The sequence below is a fragment of the Mustelus asterias genome, chromosome 4 (assembly GCF_964213995.1).
Source record: "Mustelus asterias chromosome 4, sMusAst1.hap1.1, whole genome shotgun sequence".
NCBI lineage: Eukaryota > Metazoa > Chordata > Chondrichthyes > Carcharhiniformes > Triakidae > Mustelus > Mustelus asterias.
In genome coordinates this window covers 26,352,921-26,370,659 of record NC_135804.1, presented here as the reverse complement: position 1 = coordinate 26,370,659, position 17,739 = coordinate 26,352,921, and the positions used below count along the sequence as shown (strand labels likewise).

Here is a 17,739-nt window from a genome sequence, read left to right as displayed (position 1 = left end):
CTTAATAATGCAAAGCATAGTTAAACCACAACTAGAATTAATCAAGTCTCTTCTGGTAAGATTCTCTAAAATATTTAAAAAATAATGGGCAAAATTACAACCTACAGATTTCCATATTATTTTCTTGTTTGTCTCCATTCAGGTACAAAAGTACACAATTATGGCTTCACACAATGGTTTTCAAGTTTAATTCATTTTTTTAATATAAAAACTTTTCTCCATATCCTCAAGGTACATTTTTAATATATTAAATTTTTAATATATTAAATTATAATTTGAGTGTGAAAGAATTGAAATTATGTTTTTACACTTCCTATCTTTAATGAAGTGAATTTGAAAACACTGCATACTTTCTAATTTACAGTACTCTCAGCTTATATGTCACAGGCACAGGGAATGTGCAAATTATCTCTTTGCTCCACATATGCAGAAATGTACATTTCCCTATTCAGCCTCATGTTCTTCTGCTTTTCATCATCTTAGAAAACAAAATAGCCAAGTGAAGTCTGGACTAGGAAAGATAAATGACTGTTTTGAAGATTTTGACTACATCTTTGCGGGTGAAACAATGTTAAAAAATTCAATTGAGAACATGTCATTAATGTTCATTAGGTCTTCAGGTTCTAAAACATCACAAAGTAATGAAGAATTGCTGATACTTTTATGGCCAATTTTTCTGCCCACTTTCAGTTAGCATTCAAAATGCCACTAGTGATATGCAAGAACAATCTAGTTTGACCTGTCTGCCCTTTGTACAGGATATGACAAACATTTCATTTCCCAGTCCAACTCAGGCTCCCTCATGCCATGTCCTGAATTGGAAAACTTCAACTTTGCTTCCAATTTCCACTCTTCTCTCACCTTCACATCATAGAATCCTACAGTGCAGAAGGAGGCCATTTGGCCCATCAAGTCTGTACCAACCACAATCCCACCCAGGCCCAATCCCCATAACCACATGCATTTACCCTAGCTAGTCCCCCTGACATTAAGGGCCAATTTAGCGTGGCCAATCCACCTAACCCGCACATCTTTGGACTTGTCCATCTCTGACTCTTCCATTCCCTCCCTCTGGTGATAAGCTATCAACTAATATTCATTATAAGCCCACCGACCCCTACTGCTACCATTCCTTGCATCGTACACCCTGTAAGGATTCTATTCCATTCTCCCAGTTCCTTTGACTCCGTCACATCTCTTCTGGCAATTCAACCATCCACAACAGTGCTTCTGAGGTGTCTTTTTTTTCCCTCAACTGAGGATTCTCCCATCTTGACTGTGGTTGAACATGTCCACCACATTTCCCATACTTCTATCCTAATCCCCTCCCCTTCTTCTCAGAATCACGATAGGGTTCTCCTTGTCCTTGCCCTACCATAGAGAGAGAGGTTTACAGAAGGATATGGGCCAAATGCCGAATGCCGAATGCCAAATGCCGAAGGCCCAACTTGTCCATGCCGCACTTTTTAAAAAAAAACCCTAAACTAATCCCAATTGCCCGCATTTGGCCCATATCCTTCTATACCCATGTACCCATGTAACTATCTAAATGCTTTTTAAAAGACAAAATTGTACCTGCCTCTACTACTAACTCTGGCAGTTTGTTCCAGACACTCACCACCCTGTGTGTGAAAGAATTGCCCCTCTGGACACTTTTGCATCTCTCCCCTCTCACCTTAAACCTATGCCCTCTAGTTTTAGACACCCCTACTTTTGGGAAAAGATATTGACTATCTAGCTGATCTGTGCCCCTCATTATTTTATAGACCTCTATAAGGTCACCCCTCAGCCTCCTACGCTCCAGGGAAAAAAGTCCCAGTCTATCCAGTCTCTCCTTATAACTCAAACCACCAAGTCCCGGTAGCATCCTAGTAAATCTTTTCTGCACTCTTTCTAGTTTAATAATATCCTTTCTATAATAGGGTGACCAGAACTGCACACAGTATTCCAAGTGTGGCCTTACCAATGTATTGTACAACTTCAACAAGACGTCCCAACTCCTGTATTCAATGTTCTAACCAATGAAACCAAGCATGCCGAATGCCTTCTTCACCATTCTGTCCACCTGTGACTCTACTTTCAAGGAGCTATGAACATGTACCCCTAGATCTCTTTGTTCTGTAACTCTCCCCAACACCCTACCATTAACTGAGTAAGTCCTGCCCTGGTTCAATCTACCAAAATGCATCACGTCGCATTTGTCTAAATTAAACTCCATCTGCCATTCGTCAGCCCACTGGCTCAATTAATCAAGATCCCGTTACAATTGGAGATAACTTTCTTTACTGTCCACTATGCCACCAATCTTAGTGTCATCTGCAAACTTACTAACCATGCCTCCTATATTCTCATCCAAATCATTAATATAAATGACAAATAACAGTGGACCCAGCACTGATCCCTGAGGCACACCGCTGGTCACTGGCCTCCAGTTTGAAAACAACTCTCTACAACCATCCTCTGACTTCTGTCAAGAAGCCCACTTTTTATCCATTTAGATACCTCACCCTGGATCCCGTGAGATTTAACCTTATGCAACAACCTAACATGCGGTACCTTGTCAAAGGCCTTCCTAAAGTCCATGTAGACAACATCAACAACACTGCCCTCATCTACCTTCTTGGTTACCCCTTCAAAAAACTCAATCAAATTTTCCACTCTCAAAGCCATGCTGACTGTCCCTAATCAGTCCTTGAGTCTCTAAATGCCTGTAGGTCCTGTCTCTCAAAATACCTTCCAACAACTTACCCACCACAGATGTGAGGCTCACGGGCCTGTAGTTCCCAGGCTTTTCCCTGCAGCCCTTTTTGAACAAAGGCACAACATTTGCCACTCTCCAATCTTCAGGCACCTCACCCATGACTATCAATGATTCAAATATCTCGGCTAGGGGACCCACAATTTCCTCCCTAGCCTCCCACAATGTCCTGGGATACACTTCATCAGGTCCCGGGGATTTATCTACCTTGGTGCGCTTTAAGACTTCCAGCACCTCCTTCTCTGTAATATGTACACTCCTCAAGACATCACTATTTATTTCCCCAGGTTCCCTAACATCCATGCTTTTCTCAACAGTAAATACTGATGAGAAATATTCATTTAGGATCTTACCCATCTCTTGTGGATCTGCACATAGATGACCTTGTTGATCCTTAAGAGGCCTTACTCTCTCCCTTGTTACTCTTTTTCCCTTTACGTATATGTAGAAGCTCTTTGGATTCTCCTTTGCCTTATCTGCCAAAACAATCTCGTGTCCCCTTTTTGCCCTCCTGATTTCTCTCTTAACTCTATCCTACACCCCCTCTACTCTTCAAGGTATTCACTTGATCCCAGCTGCTTATGCAGGTCATGTGCCTCTTTCTCCTTCTTGACCAGGGTCATCCGAGTCATTCAGGGTTCCCTAGTTCTGCCAGCCAAGCCCTTCACTCTAAGAGGAATGGGTTTACCCTGAACCCTGGTTAACACACTTTTGAAAGCGTGCCACTTACCCCGGGGTCCCTTTGCCTTCCCACAGACTCCCCCAATTAACTTTTGAGAGTTCCTGCCTGATACCATCAAAATTGGCCTTGCCCTAATTTAGAATTTTAACTTTTGGGCCAGACCTATCATTCTCCATAGCTATCTTAAAACTAATGGAATTATGGTCACTGGTCCCAAAGTGATCCCTCACGAACACTTCTGTCACCTGCTTTTCCTTATTTCCCAAGAGGAGGTCAAGTTTTGTCCCCTCTCTAGTCAGGCCATCCAAATTCCTCCTGAATACACTCAACAAATGTCTCTCCATCCAACCCTCGAATACTCAACCTCCATACTCAATGGATCATTGTCTGCTATTTGTGCCATCTCCAGCATGATGCCACTAGCAAACACATCTTCCCCTCCCTTCCCCTTTTAATATTCCAAAGGGAATGCTCACTTCTTGATACCCTGGTCCACTCCTCAATCACCTACAACAACCAGTCCCCTCCCACATCACCTTTCCATTCAAACACTGGAGATGTAATATGTTAAGAGTTTTAACAGCGCCAGGTTAAAGTCCAACAGGTTTATTTGGTAGCAAATACCATTAACTTTTGGAGCGCTGCCCCTTCGTCAGATGGAGTGGAAATCTCATTTCCAGAAATCTCAGATTTCCACTCCATCTGACGAAGGAGCAGCGCTCTGAAAGCTAATGGTATTTGCTACCAAATAAACCTGTTGGACTTTAACCTGGTGTTGTTAAAACTGTTACTGTGTTCACCCCAGTCCAACGCCGGCATCTCCACATCATGATGTAATATGTAACAGGAGATGCAATATTATCTCCTCTCTCCTTAGTGTGCAAGGTTCCAAACACTTCTTCCAGGTGAAGTAGTGACTTACAAGGACTTCTTTCAATCTAGTGTATGTATTTGCGGCACTTGTTAATTTCCTCCTACTTCCATCATTTCTCACCTTTTTTTACTCAGTTTACAAAAATGTACTTGTTCACAAATGAGCATCAGAATGCAATGAAGCAAAGGGGGATGTTTTAATTTTATTACTTGTTTCATAAATGTGGGCATAAGATGACAAACAGTATCTCTAGAGTGGAGGGATCTTAATTATGTAACAGGGAACAAAGCAGGTAACATTTGAGCAAAGCAAAACTACAGCATTATGGAGGGAAACAGGCTTAACATACCAGGTCTGAACTGGGGAGACCAAATGCAGATGTTTTGCAGAACGCCTATGTTCAGTCTGCAAGGATGACCCCTAGCTTCTGGTGGCCTGTCATTTTAATTCCCTACCTTGCTCTCACACTTTCCTCAACCTACTGAACTGTTCTAGTGAAGCTCAACGTAAGCTTGAGGATAGCACCCCATCTTTCAAATAGGCACTTTACAGCTTTCCAAACACAGCACTGAGTTCAACAACTTCATAACATAGTTGATGTTCCGTGCTGTTTCCTTTTCTTAGCTTGTTTTGTTTTTTTCCCCCTTTAGGCAGCTGCACACATACCCTAGGCACATCCTCTGTTTCTTAGTCTCTTTGTTTGCCCTATCATCATTCTCTTTGACCCTGGAAGACTTTCCTGATTTTCACTCTATCATGGAACTTTCTTTAGTTCTTATCCCACCCATCCTCATTCAAAACCTATTACATCTCTAACTGTTCCCAGTTCTGATGAAAGGTTGCAGACCTGAAACATTAACTTTGTTTCTTTCCACAGGTGCTGCCATAACTTGCTGGGTATTTCCAACATTTTCTGCTTTTACTTCAGATTTCCTGCATCCGCAGTATTCCACTTTGACCTGCCCTGTGATCTTCCCTTGCCTAAATATTACTCACTTTGCTCCTGTTATCTGATTAAGATCCTCCTCTCGGTATACCCCCAGTCATTGTATTCCCTGATTTATGAAAGAAAATAAACTTGAAACATCCCCTTTACTTCATTGTATTCTAGTGTCCATTCGAGAACAAGTGCATTTTTGTGAACTGAATAAAGGTGATAAATGATTCAGTTGGAGGAACTTAACAAGTGTACATGTTTAAGAGAAGCGATTTAGTAACTACATGTATAAAATCACTGAAGTAAACCAGCATTTTAAGGATGTTTATTAGCTTGGCAAAAACAGAACAAAGGAAACTTAGGTATGAATCCCTACAATGCAGAAGGAGGCCATTCGGCCCATCGAGTCTGCAACGAATCTCCGGTTGAGCACCCAGGCCCCCCCCCTCCCCCCCCCCCCCCCACCCACCCCATGTATTTACCCCACTAATCCCCCTGGCCTACACATCTTTGGACACCAAGGGACACTAATTATATAATTATACTATTATATTATAGTATAATTATAATTATACTAATTATAATTAGTATAATTAGTAAATTATACTAATTTATAATTAGTATAAATTATTATACTAATAATTTTAGTATAAATTAGTATTTATACTAAATACTAATTTAGTATGGCCAATCCACTTAACATGCATATCTTGTCACTGTGGGAGGAAACCGGAGTACCTGGAGGAAACCCACGCAGACACGGGGAGAATGTGCAAACTCCACACAGACATTCACCTGAGGCTGGAAATAAACCTGGATCCCTGGCACTGAGTGGCAGTAGTGCTAACCACTGAGCCACCGAGCCACCTGATAATCTGATTTGAAGTTATTCTCTTGCATAGAACAATGATGGGGCCATGAAGAAATACTTCATGCAATTTTTTTTAAACATTGCAGAACCTCCGCTAGGGAGATTAAATACATTGGGTAAACTTATGGGTAAGTTAGTATACCAAAATATTCATTGTGCCAGCGTTTTGGGGTACAGTTCTGTTTGGAAATACATGCTTTGGGACTCAATACATCTACAGAATCTTCTCTATAACCAAACTTGACAATCAAAACACCTAGAAATTCTTCCCCAGTGGGGTACACATTCTCTTCCCATGTGCATTGAAAAAAAAAATCAATCCTTGACAACACAACCAAATTGTTTCAGAAATGATTAGTGAATTCAGTTTACCACCAGGATACAAAAACAAACACAACTTTAAGGCAATGTCAGTATGAAAGCTCTCAGCTTTGGGGATTGTTTTTTACAATGGTCTTGCGCCAAAGGGGATACAATATATTATTTCAAGTGGGTTTCAATGAACATTTTCCTTCACTATGATACATAAAAGTAAAAATAAAAGTTCCTCCCCTTTCCCCATTCACAGAAATAGAAACAAGAAAGAGTAGGGCATTCGGCCCTGCTCCACCATTCATTTTGATCATTGCATTCAATATCCTGATTTCCCCCTGCTCACCATATCTCTTGATCCCTTTGGCCCCAAGAGGTACATCTAATTTCTTCTTGAAATCAGACGTTTTGGCCTCAACATCTGGTGTACTGTGGGCAGTTTGGGTCCCCCTTTTTCAGGAAAGATATTATTATTTAATTGGAAGCAGTTCAGAGAAGGTTCACTAGGATGACCCCCGATATGGAGGGATTGTCTTATGAGGAAAGATTAAACAGATTGGGACACTACTCATAGAAACATAGAAAACAGAAGCAGGACTAGGCCCTTCGAGCCTGCTCTGCCATTCATTTTGATCATGGTTGATCATCAAATTCAATATCCTGATCCCGCCTTCCCCCACCCCCCCATATCCCTTGATCTCTTTAGTCCCTACAGCAATATTTAACACCTTCTTGAAATCACAAAACGTTTTGGCCTCAACTACTTTCTCCAGTAGTGAATTCCACACATTCATCACCCTCTGAATAAAGAAATTGCTCCTCACCTCAGTTCTAAAAGGTTTACCCCCTTATCCTCAAACTATGAACTGACAGAATAGAGGATGATTTGACAAAAGGCTTGGCCAAATATACAGGAACTAAGCATGTTACTGAAAACAAAAATCAACAGAACGTTCATTGAGTTAGGAGACATAACACCTGATGATGAACTAGCCAATGGAGTGCAGAAATGACCAAAACTTGATTCAACAAAAAAAAAGTGATTCTGTTCTGGTTTGATCAAACAATACCAACTAATAATGATTTTGGAATTAAGAATATTATACTCCCTAGTGCCACAGTGCTGGTCGAGTATTTGCTTTATCTCACTGGTACACAACATTCCTAAAGGACTGATGGTAACTTATTTTGCGAACTTAACCCTCTGACTCCTAGAGTTCACCAACGGGTCAATCTGTATACGATTGCCCATGGAAGCGGGGAAACCGATGACAGTTAGCTGGAGTATATCATAAATGTATATGTTGTTCCTTCTGATGGTACAGACCCGAGAACGCACAAAAAAGTCTGGTTAAACTGAGAAACTTTAATACAAATTAAATCTGCTGAGTTTGCAGCATAGATAAAAACAGAAAACAAGCCGGCACACAAGACAAGAATGAGCTGTATTAATATGTGGAGTTCACAAATCCGATTGTGTCGATCATTTGTCTGTTCCGAATCAACCGCATAGATTTTGCAGTAACTTGACATCGTGTGTATTCTATTTATATCACCGTTCTGTCCACTACGGGGTCGGTTAAGTTTACACTGCAGCTTTAGAATTGCGAGATATTGTTTACCTCGGTGTATTTAATTGTGTCAAAGTTTGTCGATTGGGCAGAATGTATTCGAGGGCGGAGGAAAGGGGTTGTTTAAAAATAAAAGCATACTCGTTTAAAGGTGCATATGAAAAACACCATGCACTTGGAAATCTTTCGGTCACATTGGTCGGTTTTTGGGGGGTGATCAGTCACAGTTACAATTGTTTGTTTGTTTTGGAGCGGGGAGACATTTGAACCCAAACGGAAGGAACTTCCAAATCTTCCGTGTCAACATTATTTCCCCCCAAATAAAAACATAAACACGACCGGCCTAACAGCTACTGGTGGCATCTCGGTGTTGACCCAACAAAGTCAGCCGTGAAGAAGGCGCCATGGAAGGAGCTTTGGAAGAACTTCACAACAGCCTGTGTCTGCAGAGCGCGCTTTAACCCCCCAACCTCCTCCATCCAAAACAGCCTCAAGTTCCTGCTCCAGGGCTGGCCGATCCTCCCCCCTCACTGTCCCCCTGATCAGCTCCCCCCCCCCAACGCAGCTTCTTCCCCTCAACTTGCTCCTGGGGCTGCCGCACAGCCATTGTGTGGGACTGTCTATAATCCCCGGAGCCAGCAGACACTCCATCCATCCATCCATCCATCAAATCACTCAGCTTCCCCCCCTCATCAACCCTCAACCCCAACTCACGCGTGTCCGCAGTTGGTTATGGACACCGGCTTGTGGTAGACCTCCAGGCAGATGGGGCAGCTGTACGAATCCGCCAGGTTCTCCCCCGGCGCCGAGGGCGCTTGTTTCGCCTGAGCGCCGGAGACCAAACTCCGAAACATCGCCATGATCTTAAACCCCCCCCCCCCCTAAAACCTAAACAGCCGTCATCACCCCGCGACCGCCAGCGGGTCGGGGGAGACGAGGAGATGTTCGGCTGGCGTCATCATCCCGCGACAGCCGGCTGACGTCAACGGGCAGCTGGTTCCCAGGGAAACGCCGCCATTTGCCCCTCTGTCTTGCGGAGCGGCTGCCGCCAGTGAACAAAGGCCGCGCTTTCCTGGAGGGGGGATGGTGCTGAGGAGCGAAACATAAAAACACACAGCGGAGGAGGAGGCGGAGGGAAACCTGACTGAAACAGCACCGGCATCGTCGATAAAAAAACCAAGAGAGGGAATTGTACTCGGTCGGATTCTCCGGGCCGATGTCGGTCGAGTCAGGGAGCAGGTGGCGCGTGTGAGCCGGGCTCACCGGCAACACGCTGGCCGCCGCCTGTCCGCACACAGTCCGCCCACCCCCTCCCCATTGAATCGAGAGCGGAGCCCGGAGAGCGGCAATGTGCGAGGCCGAGGAGGATTACAGCCAGCAGCCGCTGCACAGGGCGGCGGCCGCCGCAAGGTTAGACAGCAAACCCATTCATTTTTATAGAAACGCTTTGTTGTCGGGAGAGGTGCCTGGTATACACACATATACGATGGTATATATGGTAATGGTGTTTGCTACCAAATACACCTGTTGGATTTTAACCTGGTGGTGTTAAAACTCTTACTGTGTACATATACACACCGTATATATGTAATATGCTGTAGCTGTGTGTTATACACGCTATATTCTGTGCTTATGTGTTACACGCTATATGTTGTGTTTTATACATGCATACGTCATTTATACACACGGACGTGTGTGTGTGTATAATATTTGATTTATTATTGTTACATGTATTGGGGTACAGTGGAAAGTATTGTTTCTCGCGCGCTATATACAAACAAAAACTTGTCGTTTATAGAGTACATCGGGGAGAAGGAATGTGTGTGGTGTTGGGAACCTGGCCACTGCTGCAGCATGACATTCCTAGCTGCGGACAACTGCTCAAATGCGTCTTGGAAACACAACGAATCAGCAGTCCCCCTCCCCCACTTTTCTGAAGGGAGTGCCTCATGTAAATAGGATTGAAAGATTGAACTTTTTGTTGTTTTTTTTTCCCCACGGCAAGAATTGACTTAAAGCACGCGCAATGATTTTTTTTTTGTCAAGGCAATAGAGAAGGGACTGCAATGAGAATAGATCGACAGGAGGAACGCACATGAAAGAAGGGGTCGCTTTCTTGTCATTGTAAACAAAAGCTAACTTGCTGCTCGATTTGTAGCCCTTACTATTCCTGTGTGAGTGTATAGTATGCCATTTATCCAGCTCAAAAGACTCAAATTTACTACCGATATTTGGGTAGTAACCAGAACTGTCTTGCTAATGTGACCGCTTTTAGTTCATGATATTTCTTCACGTTATTCGTTTTTGTTTGGTGAAAAAGCAGCTTTGTGATGTAGGACAAAGGGTGGGGTTGCGTGTTATTGTCAAACACCTTAAAATGGGAAAGGAAAGGATGAGAGCTTTATGGGAAAATAGGACACTAACTGGACACTTTATTTCCAACCTGACAGAAATGTATCTCCAATAGTTTACATAATAGGTTTGGATGAAGAAATTACTTTGATCTTTTTGATGAATATGCAGCCAGGACTTCAGCTTTACCTGAAGGATATAGATTCTGACATTGCCGCATTTCCTTAGATTGTTAGCCTGGATAATGCACCTTAATCCATAGGGGCCAAAACTCTTAACCTTCTAGGCACACAGGAACAGGAGGGGTCTGATCTGCATTCAACAAAATCATGGCTGATCAGTATCTATTCCATTTATCCACTTTTACTTTAACAAAAAAAATCCATCCCGGTCTTGAAGATTTCAATTGATCCAGCATCCACAAACTTTTTTTTTAAAGTTCCAAATTTTTGCTAGCCTTTGTGGAAAACCCACTGTTTAGTAATTATTCCAGAGACACATTTTATTTGATTTTGTTCATGGAGATGTAATTTTAATTAAGGCTTTTTAAATCAAATATGTGGTTACTTTTTTCAGTTGTAAAGTGTTCAGTGTATGAAGTCCATTTCTTCAGTTACCAACCATTCTGCCTGTGTCGCGCTGTTTGCAGTGTTAATATTGACCATTCACCCAGATTTGAATGGGTTCAAAAAAAACTCAAGGAACCTCTCTAAATGCTTAAGTTTATATTTTAAAAATTACAATATGAATTCTTTTTTATAGTATTGCGCAGAAATGTATGAAATGCAAGGACAATTCTGCCGTGTTGGTCATTCGAGTTGGAGATGCGTTTTGTAAGTAAGTACCAAAGTATTCAATTACAAATTTCTATAAATATAAAATTTCAAAACAAGGAATTTCCTATACATTGGTGAATAAGCCATTCATCCCATCTAGCCTTTTGCAACATTTAATTATATCATGGCTAATATATGCCTTAAATCCAGATTAAATACATTACAACTGAGGGTAAAGGGGTGTTGTCAAAAGTATAAATAGAGGTTGGAATGAAAATAGCTTAAGTTAAGGAAGACGAGGGAGGTAAATCAGGGAATTGTAGCTAGTTAATCTTGCATCCATTGTTGGGAAATTATTAGAGTCTATAATTTAGGATGATTGAAGACCTTAAATTTTCTGCTGATCAGAGAGAGTCAGTGTGGATTTTGAAAGGGTAGTCATGTTTGGGAAAGCTGATTGAATTTTGTGAAGAGGTGATGGAAGAAGTAGACGGGGGAATGCCCATGTATGTTACTGATAAAGGCTTTCAGAAAGCATTTGATAAGGTTCTTTAGAAGAAACTGTTAGCTAAAATTTAAAGTTCATGGAATTGAAGGCAAATTTTTGACTGGGTGGAAGGAGACATGAGAATAATAGGTGTGATGTGACTGGTGGTGCTTCAACAAAAATCCATGTTGGGGCCTCAACTAGTTACAGTTTTCATTAACAATATTGGGATAGACAGCTGCATTTCCAAATTTCTCCAATGACCCAAAGATAGGCAGCATTGCATACAGTGTGGATGGAAGCATAAAGTTACAAAGTGATATTGATAGATTAAGTGAGTGGGCAAAACTGTGGCAAATGAGAGGTCATCTACTTCAGACCCAAGAAGCATAGAACTAGATACTTTGCAAATGGTGAAAAGCTAGAAACACAGGAGGTTTAAAGAAACTTGGTCATCCAGGTACATAGATTATTAAAATGGTGCAGAAAACGCGGGCCTTGATGTCTAGCAAAATAGTGTGCAAGATTACAGGAGTTGTTTCAGCAATGAGCACGCCTGGAGTATGGTGAGCAGTTCTGGGCACCACACTGTAGGATGGTTATTTTGGCCTTGGAAAGAATACAGTGTAGACTTATTAGGACAATCCTTGGATTCCAAGGATTAATTTATGAGGAGAGATAAACAATCGTATGAGCTGAAAGTTTGGTGGTTAAGTGGCGATTTGAATGAAACTTTCAGGAGATTAAGGGAATCCACACATCAGAGCCCTGGCAAAAGGGAGTTCAAGGATTTTGACCCAGTGACTGGTAAGGAACAGTGATATAGTTCCAAGTCAGATTGGTGTGTGACTTGAAGGGGAACGTGTAGGTGGTGGTGTTCCCATGGTTCTGCTGCCCATATCCTTCTCGGGGTAGTAGAGGTGGCAGGTTTGGAAGGTGCTATCAAAGACGCATTGGTGAGTTGCTGCAGTGCATTTTGAATAATGTTTGTCATTGCTGCCACTGGGGGTCAGTGGTAGAGGGAGTGAATGTTTAATATGATTGTAGCTAAACTTTCACATCACTCCACTTTCCTGTCCTGTCCCTTCATTCCCTTAACACCAAAAATCTACCAATTTCAGAACAGAATTGCAAGTGTACCTACAATCATTGGGCTGCAGCAGTTCAAGAAGATGGTTCACCTCACCTTTTCATAGGTGATTAGCGATGAGCACAAATGCTAGTGATCCCATGAAAGAATAAAAAATTGGCAAAGCAGGGTTGAGGGGACATCATAGAAGCTACTCTTAGACCATAAGAAATAGGAACAGAAGTAGGCCATTCAGCCCTTTGAATCTGTTCCCTCATTCAGTAGGATCATGGCCGATCTGACAATCCTTGCGTCCACTTTCCTGCCTTTTCCCGTAACCCTCGATTGCTTTTATTCCTGTTTCTCGTATTCTTATGAATATGGGTTTTAGACATGGAAGCATTGAATTAAAAAATAATTCGGAAATTACGTTGAGTTTGTATAGGATTATGGTTAGATCACAGTTTGAGTTCATTGCACTGTTCTAGATATAATACTGAATTAGAAGAAGGACACTGGAACCAAAAAAAGGATGTAGTGAAAATTCACAAGAATTAAACCAAGATTTCTGAAGAAAGGTTTGAAAACTTGTGACTTTTCCTGAAACTGAAAGTTAGGACTATCAGATTTATAGTTTTAAGAGGATACCTAGTGTAAGTTTTCATTGCTAATCAAAAACAATGGGATTAACAAAATGTGGGTGTGACTAAGTAGGTTAGCATACTGGTTATGTTAATGACCTAGCAATTCAGAGCCTGGACTAATTATTTGGGGACTTGAGTATAAATCGCACCATAGCAGCTGGTGAACTTAAAATTAGAATCAAATGCTTGTCAGGAATGGTCACTATGTAACTAATAGATTATTACAAAAACCTATCTGGTTCACTAAGTCCTTTTAGAGTAGGAAATTTGGGACCCTTATTTGGCCTATATATGACTCCTGTGATATGGTTGACTCTTAACTGCCCTCTGAAATGGCTTTAGCTGCCTTAGCAGTTACCAGTACTCCATTGTATTCAAGAAGGCAGCTCACCACCTCTCCTCAATAACAATTAGGGATGGGGTAATAAATGCTGGCCTTACCAATGACACCCCCATTGTATGAATGGATACAAATATGGATTTTACATCTTTATACTACTTGGTTCAATTAGACTAATTGTAATTGTTGATTAATGGCATCGCAAATGTATCTGAAAATTCAAAATGCTTCAACTTTCCACCAGTAATGTTTATGTATTTTCTTCTTCAGATCCTGCTTCAAAGAATACTTTGTACACAAATTCCGTGCCATGCTGGGGAAGACCCGCTTAATTTTTCCTGGCGAACAGGCAAGTAATGCAGAGAGATATTTGCTTGAAAATTGTGTTTTTGTATCAGAAGATATCCTAGTTCTGGATTTAAAATTGACTTTATTATACAGTCTAGGTTGAGGACTTGATAAGTTGTTACATATTGAACAGTTATTACAGTTGAACCTGATGCTCTTCAGCTGAAGTTGCTGGATTGTAATTTAAAAAATGCTGGAAATACTCAGCAGGTTTGGCAGCATCTGTGGAGAGAGAAACAGAGTTAACATTTCAGGTTTGTGACCTTTTTTATCAGAACTGAGACAAGTTAGAAAAGTAATAGCTTACTGGATTGGAATTGAGAACTGATTTTCTTTTTCTTTTCTCCAGCCAAAGGAGTACTAGGGAAAATTGTAATATCCCTGCTGTGACCCTTTGCTAAAGTCAAGTAGCTTGGATTAAACTGGGGATCGAACCTGAGACTCACTTGGTCTGCAAAAGGCTGAATAGGCAGTGAATTTCCAAACTAAGCCACCAGGGGAGCTCCATTAGTGAACTTTGATATCACCAATGCATTTTTATCTATTTTGGCAAAAAAGGACACAAGAAATGGGCTGAAGGGTACCTTTCTGTGTCATGAATGCCCGTGGTTTTACCTGAAATTGTTTTTAGATTGATAAAACTGGATTTCTGAGGAATAAGTATCGACCGATCCTGAAATTGTTAAGCTAAGGCTAATTTGCCTCTAGCTATTCTGCATTTGCTGAACTGCTAATTGGCAGAACTTGTCAGTATAACTAGAAATGTCTGTGTTTCTTCCCTTCATATTTTTGCTATTTTCTGTACAGGTTTTGCTGGCATTATCAGGTGGTCCCACATCTAGTGCAATGCTTTGCCAGGTTCAAGAGGTACTGTATTACAATTAATATCAAGCTTAGCTTCCTTTCTCAACAGTGCTCCAAATGTGGTAAAATAAACTATTAACAATCATTTCTTAATGTCTAGGGTACTGCATTCCTTTGGTCAGATGCATGAATATGAATTGCAATATTTTGTAAGTGTTATTAGTTGATTTGTAATCCCAACAAAAATAAACATTTTACATTTTTCTGCCAGTTTAGTAGTACTTGTTACTCTTACAATATCATTGGTCACAGCTAGAATATGGCTATTTGGTTTGTTGAATCCATGCCTGCTCTCTGCAAGAGCAATTTAGCAAGTCCCACTCCCCTGCCTTTTCCCTATAACCCTGTAATTTTATTCCTTTCAGCTGCTTATCCAGTTATCTTTTGAAAGCCACGATTGAATCTACCTCCAACACCCCCTCAGACAGTGCACTTCAGATTACAACCACTCACTATGTAAAAATAGTTTTTCTCATGTTACTGTTTGGTGTTATTTGCCAATCACCTTAAAATTATGTGCTTTGGTTCTCAACTGAACTTCCAATGGAAACCATTTCCTCCATTCACTATTTATAGACATGATTTTTGAACACCTCTATCAAATCTCCTGTCAAACCTCTCATTTCTAAGTCCCTCATTCTTGCAACCATTCTCATGAATCTTTTTTGCAGCTTCTCTGAAGCCTTCACGTCTTTCCTAGTGTGGTGCTAAGAATGGGACACAGTTATCCAGTTGACGCCTAGCCAGTGTTTTATACCGGTTCACCAGAACATCCTTGCTTTAGGATTCAGGATCCTGTATGCTTTTTTAACCACTTTCTCAACCTACCCAACTGCCTTGGAAAAATTTGTACACACGTAGCCCCTCCATCGCTTTGATCTTGCACTCCCTTTAGAATTGATTTATGTTGTATGACTGTCATTCATATTTGTCTGCATTAAATTTCATCTGCTGCATTTCACCCCTTTTCCATCAGCCTATCAATCCTCTTGAAGCCTATCACTACCCTCCCTACAGTCCATAATACCCACATTTTCTGCCATCTTCAAATTTTGAAATTGTGCCCTGCACACTGTAATCTTAAACCATCAGCTTTATTGAGAAAGACAACAGTGTTATTACTGATCCTTGGGATCACCACTCTATACGTTCCTCCAGTTTGAAAAACAATCATTTGCCACCACTCTGTTTCCTGTTAGTGCTTTTTATGATTGGTTTGTGTATTGAAAGACAGCATTTTGATTATAGTTGGTTAATTTAGAAATTAGAGCTGGTGGCATCGTCTGATAATTGACAGCAAGTAAGAGGCTACAGGAGGAAGAGAGAGGAGGACTGAGACATTTAAGAGTGCATGACGGAGAAAATATTTCTGAATTTGTTTAGACCTTTGAGGTCTTACTGAGGTATTGGAGCTAAATAAATAAGTGAGCAGAGCTACGCTAGAATTAAAATAATTCAGAGAAACACTTTAAAGTGTCAGAGTATTTTTGAGCAGGAAATAAAATTACTTTATTTAATTACATTGTTAAAGGAACATTTTGCTGAAATATTTCAAAGTAAAAATTCATAATGTGGAATATTTTTTATTGTGAGGATTTTAAAAAAAAGATTGTATTTTAATTTTTAACAGTGGCACAGTGGTTAGCACTGCTGCGGCACAGTGCCAGGGACCTGGGTTTGATTCGCGGCTTGGGTCACTTTGTGCAGTTTGAATATTCTCCCTGTGCGTGCGTGGGTTTCCTCCGGGTGCTCCAGTTTCCCCCCACACTATAAAGATGTGTGGGTTAGGTGGATTGGCCATGTTAAATTGCCCCTTAGTGTCAGGGGTCTAGTTTGGTAAATGCACGGGGATAGGACCTGGGTGGGATTGTGGTCAGTGCAGACTCAATGGGCCGAATGGCCTCCTTCTGCACTGTAGGGATTCTGATTTTCAGGGGAAAATGCTGCCTAAGATTATATGTTCAACAGACCCTGGTGGGTACATTTAAATTAATAAGTGAGGAAATGGGGGATTCTCAGTCAATTAGAACAGCAATAAATGAACCTGAGAGTCACCCACAGGGAGAAAACACTGACACTTTTACACCTACACGTGAGTCACCACCACAAAGAGAGGAGACAAGTGAAACTGCATTGCTGGTTAATCAAACTGAGACTCGATTAGCAAATTCGGCTTGAGGCATGGTGTGATGAGAATAGGGAGTGCAGCGAAATTAGCTGCATGGGAGTTTCTATAAGATTAGTTCAGGTTTTTATTCCAATATTAAGTTTTATTTTCATGGTATCCATGAAATTAAGTGTTTAGGAGTGTAGATGAGAAGGGGCCCACACAACTGTACCTGTAAGAAATTGAAGTTACTTTTACCCCTGGTGGTATGTATTAACGATTTGAATGTAAATGTACATCAAGAAGATTGCCGACAACACAAAAGTTGACCATGTGATTGATAGTGAGGAGGATTTCTGTAGTCTGCAGGAAGATGTCAGTGGACTGGGCAGAAAAGTGGCACATGGAATTCAACCTAGAGAAATGTCAGATGATGCATTTGGAGAGGTCAAACATGGTAAGGGAATAGATAATAAATGGGAGGTTACTGAGTGGTGTAGAGGAAGTGAGGGACCGAGTGAGTGTCCACAGATCCCTGAAGGTAGCAGGACAGGGTGATCAGTTGGTTAAGAAGGCATACGGAATTTTTTCATTTATTAGCCAAGACATAGAACATAAGAGCAGGGACATTGTGCTGGAATTATATAAAACATTAGTTAGTCCACAAATTGAGTACTGTGTGCAGTTATGATCACCTCATTACAGAAAGGATCTAATTGCATTAGAGTGGGCACAGAGGAGATTTAT

The 17,739-nt window shown here is 41.1% G+C and overlaps 2 protein-coding genes across 9 annotated transcripts in view; one reads left to right on the top strand and one right to left on the bottom strand.

Annotated features, from left to right (window-relative positions):
• The window catches only part of rnf166 (ring finger protein 166), a 51,641-nt gene extending 42,732 nt beyond the window's left edge, over positions 1-8,909 (bottom strand). The window contains exon 1 of the mRNA XM_078210697.1: positions 8,720-8,909. Within this exon, the coding sequence (XP_078066823.1) occupies positions 8,720-8,865 (146 nt within the window). The 5' untranslated portion in view covers positions 8,866-8,909. The remainder of the gene's footprint in view (positions 1-8,719) is intronic.
• A 73-nt stretch (positions 8,910-8,982) lies between these two features.
• ctu2 (cytosolic thiouridylase subunit 2 homolog (S. pombe)) overlaps positions 8,983-17,739 on the top strand; it is a 28,721-nt gene continuing 19,964 nt past the window's right edge. For 5 of the 8 annotated variants that reach the window (XR_013497605.1, XR_013497606.1, XM_078210693.1 and 2 more), the window contains exons 1-4: positions 9,074-9,415; positions 11,120-11,194; positions 13,944-14,022; positions 14,829-14,888. Coding sequence is in view for 5 of the 8 variants with exons in the window: in XM_078210693.1 (XP_078066819.1) it covers positions 9,354-9,415; positions 11,120-11,194; positions 13,944-14,022; positions 14,829-14,888 (276 nt within the window). In the remaining 3 variants the exon portion in view is untranslated. Of the gene's footprint in view, positions 9,416-11,119; positions 11,195-13,943; positions 14,023-14,828; positions 14,889-14,985; positions 15,035-17,739 lie in introns of those variants that run through there. The other 3 variants (XR_013497604.1, XM_078210690.1, XM_078210694.1) reach the window with 3 other exon arrangements.